Source organism: Crocuta crocuta, unplaced genomic scaffold (genome assembly GCF_008692635.1).
Source record: "Crocuta crocuta isolate KB4526 unplaced genomic scaffold, BGI_CrCroc_1.0 scaffold94, whole genome shotgun sequence".
Classification (NCBI taxonomy): domain Eukaryota; kingdom Metazoa; phylum Chordata; class Mammalia; order Carnivora; family Hyaenidae; genus Crocuta; species Crocuta crocuta.
Window position 1 is genome coordinate 1,082,538 of NW_027530180.1, and position 6,000 is coordinate 1,088,537.

At 42.0% G+C, this 6,000-nt stretch overlaps 1 protein-coding gene across 1 annotated transcript in view; it reads left to right on the forward strand.

Annotated features, from left to right (window-relative positions):
• OPRK1 (opioid receptor kappa 1) overlaps positions 1-4,497 on the forward strand; it is a 29,642-nt gene extending 25,145 nt beyond the window's left edge. Inside the window, exon 3 of the mRNA XM_077765017.1 lies at positions 3,965-4,497. Within this exon, the coding sequence (XP_077621143.1) occupies positions 3,965-4,497 (533 nt within the window). The remainder of the gene's footprint in view (positions 1-3,964) is intronic.
• Positions 4,498-6,000: the final 1,503 nt, after the last annotated feature.

A 6,000-nucleotide genomic window follows, 5' to 3' on the forward strand; every position in this document is an offset into this window, starting at 1 on the left:
TGAAAGTGGGATAGAGAAGTCCCTATTATTACTGTATTGTGATCTATGTCTCCCTTCAGTTCTGTTAATACCTTCAGTTCTGTTAATATTTGCCATGTGTATTCAGGTCCCCCAATGTTGGGTGCATATATACTTACAATTGCTGCATCTGCTGCATGACTTGGCCCTTTTATCATTATATAGTGTCTTCCTTCACCTCTTAAAGACAGTTTCTAAGTTGAAGTCAGTTTTGTCTGATGTAAATATAGCTACTTCTGCTCTCTTCTGGTTTCTGTTTGCATAGAGTATCCTTTTCTATCCTTCACTTTCAGCCTACATGCATCATTAAGGCTTAAAGATGCATTATTTTCGCTGAAAGAGAACATGTAGTAAAAATGGTGCACTTGGACTCGAAGTTCCTTGATGATTTTCTCTGTATTCTCTTTTCTTTGTTTGTATAAACTTAGCTTCGCTGACATTTCCAGAGGATGTTTCTAACTCTATCACTGGATGTTTCCCCAGAGTTTTGTAAATGGAGCTGTAGTTGATTATTTCACCCATTCAGCAAATATATTTTTTTTACATTTATTTATTTTTGAGAGAGACAGAGCACAAGTGGGGGACGGGCAGAGAGAGAAGAAGACACAGAATCTGAAGTAGGCTCCAGGCTCTGAGCTGTCAGCACAGAGCCCGACACGGGGCTCAAACTCACAAACTGTGAGACTGTGACCGGAGCCAAAGTCAGACACTGAATCAACTGAGCCACACAGGCGCCCCAACCCATTCAGCAAATATTTGTTGAGCTCCTACTACATGCAAGATAATTTGTTCAAGAGGAAGCCAATAGTCACAGTTAGAATATGTGCCCAAATTAAAAAGCAGCTGTAATGCTGCCTTACTTATCTTAGCAGACTGCTCTTCCATAATTACTACTCTAACCAGTCCCTATTTTCAAGGGTTTCCCTGTGATATTCATTTATTCACTTATTTAACAACTTTTACTGCTTAAACACCTTATGTTTTTTTTTTAATTTTTTAAATGTTTTATTTATTTTTAGGAGAGAGAGAGACAGTGTGAGCAGGGGAGGGTCAGAGAGAGAGGGAGACACAGAATCCAAAACAGGCTCCAGGCTCTGAGCTGGCAGTCAGCACAGAGCCCGACGCGGGGCTCGAACCCATGAACCGCGAGATCATGACCTAAGCGAAAGTCGGACGCTTAACCGACTGAGCCACCCAGGCGCCCCAAGCACCTTATGTTCTTATTTAACAGTTTGTACTCCTTAAGCATCTTGTGTTCTTGCCACCTTATGTGCCAGGGATTATTACATATTGGATAGAGCAGGCTGGGTATCTACCCTAATGTAGTGTACATTCTGGATGGAGAGAAAAATGTCAGGAAAAGTAACATATTATTATAGGAGGCCTTCTGTCTGACTTCTGTGATTATATGATGATTAAAACTAGGGCGAGTGTAAGGGTGCCTGGGTGGCTCAGTCGGTTAAGTGTCTGACTCTCAATTTCTGCTCAGATCATGATCTCATGGTTTGTGAGTTTGAGCCCCACGTCAGGCTCTGCTCTTATGGTGTGGAGCCTTCTTATAATTCACTCTCTCCCTCTCTCTCTCTGCTCCATCAACCCTCTCTTTTTCTCTCTCTCTCAAAATAAATAAACTTAAAAAAAATAAGGCGAGTATAATATGTAGAGAGAATATAGGTTGCAAGGGAGAGGGCTATGGCTTCTTATATAAATGTCTTTGATGTGATATTTAATCTTAGGGCAACTTCAAGAAAGAGACAGTGTTGGGATACACAAAAGCTAAGCGTGGAAAAAAGAAAACAGAAAACTAGACACGTGCCCTACTTTCAAGGAAGCTAGATTCAATAGACAAATCAAACCCAGATGAGTATCCTTTTTAAATTCAGATTTTTACAATGTGTCACCTGTCAAAAGTTGTTTAACAAATACTTTTCTTCAATGCTAATAGTGATGATTTTAAAAAAATGATTTTAGCAGTTAGTACTCACATAAACACTAAAAGCAAAAATTAAGAGATGCTTGTTTTTTTCCTAATAGTCTTCATAGTAACAGTTGCTTGAACAATGACTTTTTTTAGAGAATCAGAAATTACAAGTTATTCTGGAAGTTTGCATTTACCAGTGAAAGGTTTGATCTGGTATCTAGTTGATAAAAGGTGTATTTCTAAGAAAGTCATCTTTATCAATTGGCCAAAATGATTATTATATTCTTCGTATTTTAAAGTATGTCTAATTGAAATTCTAAGATGATACATTTTGGTTTTACTGAGGGATGTTTGATGAAGGTCACATTAAAATATTTTGGAAAACATAAATAAAACTGTTTCACTTCTTTAAAAATGTTCTCATGCTGTTTTTGAAGTGGATATCCCAATGTCAGAAGAGAATATTATCATTATAAAAATTACACTCTTGGGGCGCCTGGTTAGCTCAGTTGGTTAAGTGTCTGACTTCAGCTCAGGTCATGATCTCACAGCTCGTGGTTTTTGAGCCCTGCATTGGGCTCTGTGCTGACACCTCAGAGCCTGGACCCTGCTTCGGATTCTGTGTTTCCCTCTCTGTCTGCCCTTCCACCACTTGTGCTCTGTCTCTCTCTCTCTTAAACATAAATAGAACAAACAAAAAATATTTTAAAAAATTACACTCCTATTATCGCTGATGATAACTTTATCAGTAAGGAAGGATCAAGACAAAGTTTTTTGCCTCCTCTGTGCTCAGTGACTGCTCAGAGGGAAGGGGACCAATGTGACTTGATGCTTGGGGAGACAGGGAGCCCCTGGGGGGGTGAACAGCCCCCCAGTGAAAGTATCATAACAGTGTATATCCTGGGTCTCTGTTCTTTCTCGTCTCTGCTCTTTCCAATATGAAGATCATTCCAAAGAGAATATTATCCAGCAAAGAGAAGTGGAGCAAATGGCAGTTTTCCAAGTGATGATATAAAATATTTGTTTTATCTGTTACATAGTCTGTGTTAGTAAATATGAAAAATGTGTCTCCCTTGTCAATTTCCTTGATGATGGTGCTAATGACGATGGTCTTTTTCCTGCATTTTCTCTCCTACTTTCTTCTGTTTTTTTCTCTTTTCTTCTTCCTTCTCTTCCTCCTCCAAAAGTTAACTCCTATTTCAACAATGCCTTTCAACAATTGATTCCATTAAGTCACAATTCCTGGTTCATATTTGGTCACATTTTGTATAAATTTTTACTGACACACATAATGATTTCTTATAAATCACTTGATGTTTTCAGACAAGTTGACTTTCGCTAAATTGAATGGCTAGCTTTTAAATATTTAGTCGTTTATTACAAATAGATACTAGCTTTCATTGCCAGAGCCCTGGGCGTGGGAGAATTGTTAATAAATGGAAATGTAAATAAGGGCTTATGCTATAAATTACCAATTTAGCTCTTCTGAAAGTCATCCATGTCAAACTGAATTCCACAACTACATAATTCATGTTGCTAGCTTGTCTTATTTATTCCATAGTATTGTGAAGTTACCAATAAATGACTTCATTGTTCTAAGCACAAAGATAGGATAGATTATATATACGACATTCATTCATAATTTGGTGATCTGCCTCTGGTAAGATCATCTCACCATCATTGTACCTTTGTACCCAAATGTATTGAAACTTGCTTTAAATTTTTTTTTTTACTGTTTATTTATTTTTGAAGGAGAGTGAGCAAGAGCATGAGCGGGGGAGGGGCAGAGAGAGAGGGAGACAGAATCGAAAGCAGGCTGTAGGCTCTGAGCTGTCAGCACAGAGCCTGACTGATGTGGGGCTCGACCTCACGATATGGGAGATCATGACCTGAGCCGAAGTCAGAAGCCTGGCCGATTGAGCCACCCAGGAGCCCCTGAAAGTAGACTTTAGAATACTTTGCAACCATGGTCATAAAAAAAGATTTTCTTCTGATGCTTACGTTTGTTGTGTTCCCCTTGTCCAGACGTGGATGTCATCGAGTGCTCCTTGCAGTTCCCGGACGATGACTACTCCTGGTGGGACCTCTTCATGAAACTCTGTGTCTTCGTCTTTGCCTTTGTGATCCCTGTCCTCATTATCATTGTCTGCTACACCCTGATGATTCTGCGCCTAAAGAGCGTCCGACTCCTTTCTGGCTCCCGAGAGAAAGATCGCACCCTCCGTCGGATCACCAGGCTGGTGCTGGTGGTGGTGGCCGTCTTCATTATCTGCTGGACGCCCATTCATATCTTCATCCTTGTAGAGGCTCTGGGGAGCGCCTCTCACAGCACAGCCGCCCTCTCCAGCTATTACTTCTGCATTGCCTTGGGCTACACCAACAGCAGCCTGAACCCCATCCTCTATGCCTTTCTTGATGAAAACTTCAAGCGGTGCTTTAGGGACTTCTGCTTCCCAATGAAGATGAGGATGGAGCGACAGACAACCAGTAGAGTCAGAAACACGGTTCAGGATCCTGCTTACATGAGGGATGTCGACGGGATAAATAAGCCAGTATGACTAGTTGTGGAGATGTCTGCTTATAGTTCTTCAGGAAGAGAAGAGTTTAACGACCTAGGGTCAACTCAGATTAGTACCGAAGTCTGAGACGGAAAGGTAGAATTCTTAACAAACTTTTAGAAATCTCATGGTCTGAAGTCAACAGATGTGGGCTGGGTTGGCAGCCCAGGTCAGTGGAGACAGCAAGGTGGTAGGGACGGAGTGGTGAAGATTTGAGTAAGAAAGACACTCGCTTTCTAGGGCGAGGAAGCAAGACTGACTCTCAGTTCCTTTGATGAACAAGGAAATAAGTCCTTTTCTTCTGGTCACCCAGCTTTCGTCCAGGACCCATCTGCTGTGGCCTGCCTGTGCAGTGTGGTTCCAACAGCTCTGTTTAGGAAGAAGGACAGGAAAAACATACACTGGCTTCAGAACTTACTGGGCGTCCCGTCCAGATGCTTGCTTTACACTGACAACAACAACCTGAACAAAAGTGAGGACCGTTTCTAGGGTGCGTGCCCGGCTCCCTTCATGCTGTGGACACACGCGTTTCATGTGGCTGCGTGCTGAGGATTCCGGCCTAAGTATGACTGGACCCACACCCGAGGTGTCTGATGTCCATGTGTAGTAGGAAATTATCCTGCTATGCAGGAAGTTACCTACACGTGCAAAAGGTGGTTTCCAACAGAGTCTCATTTCTTAAAAGCCTTGGTTTGTTTTTCAGTATGCTCTTCAGATAAATCACTTCGTGACAAAGCATGTCTTGACATCAAGAAATATAAAGTGGTTCAAATACCACTGGAACTATATAGAGTTACCTTTGTAAATAATAGTATCTATATGCGAAGAAGCAAGGGGCGTGCCCACCAGCCAGGCACTTTCCCAGAACACACTAACAGCTAGTGAGAGCTGACGCCGAGACACTTGGGGACTACATAAGCTTCCCTCTGGGAGTTGGTTAGGCGCCGTCGCTTCCAGACCCCTGAGCACCATTGAGTCCTTCACTCGTCCTCATAACTCATGGGTTAATTATGAAATAGCTCACTCATTCCCAGGTTGTTGACTTGACATGATCTAATTTATATTCATTGCCGAATTCTCTCCTGCCATGGAGGGAGGGAGTTTGGCTCCTGTCACTCTCGAGCTAGGATTCTGTGGCTTGTAGCAGGAAGCAGAAATGATCCTAACTGTGGGCTGAACGAGGACATTCTGTCACCCACGGTGCTTGGACACACCTCGCACCATGTTCTGCGAAGAGCACACCAGTGGAGGCTAATGCCATGGGCAGCACATTTAGGATAATTTTGCTAAAACTTCCAGATGACATATTAATTCTCCTTTCTTTCCCCCTGAAACTTCTGATTTCAGAGGTAATGGATTTTTCTGTAATTTGTGTGGGCAGAAGGAAGGGATAATTTGGAAATAACACCCATCTCTCCTTTAAGGCTATGCGTGATTAGGGCAGCACTCCCTTGGGAGTTGCTGGGAAACCAAATGTATAGAGGTACACACTCATGGACGCCA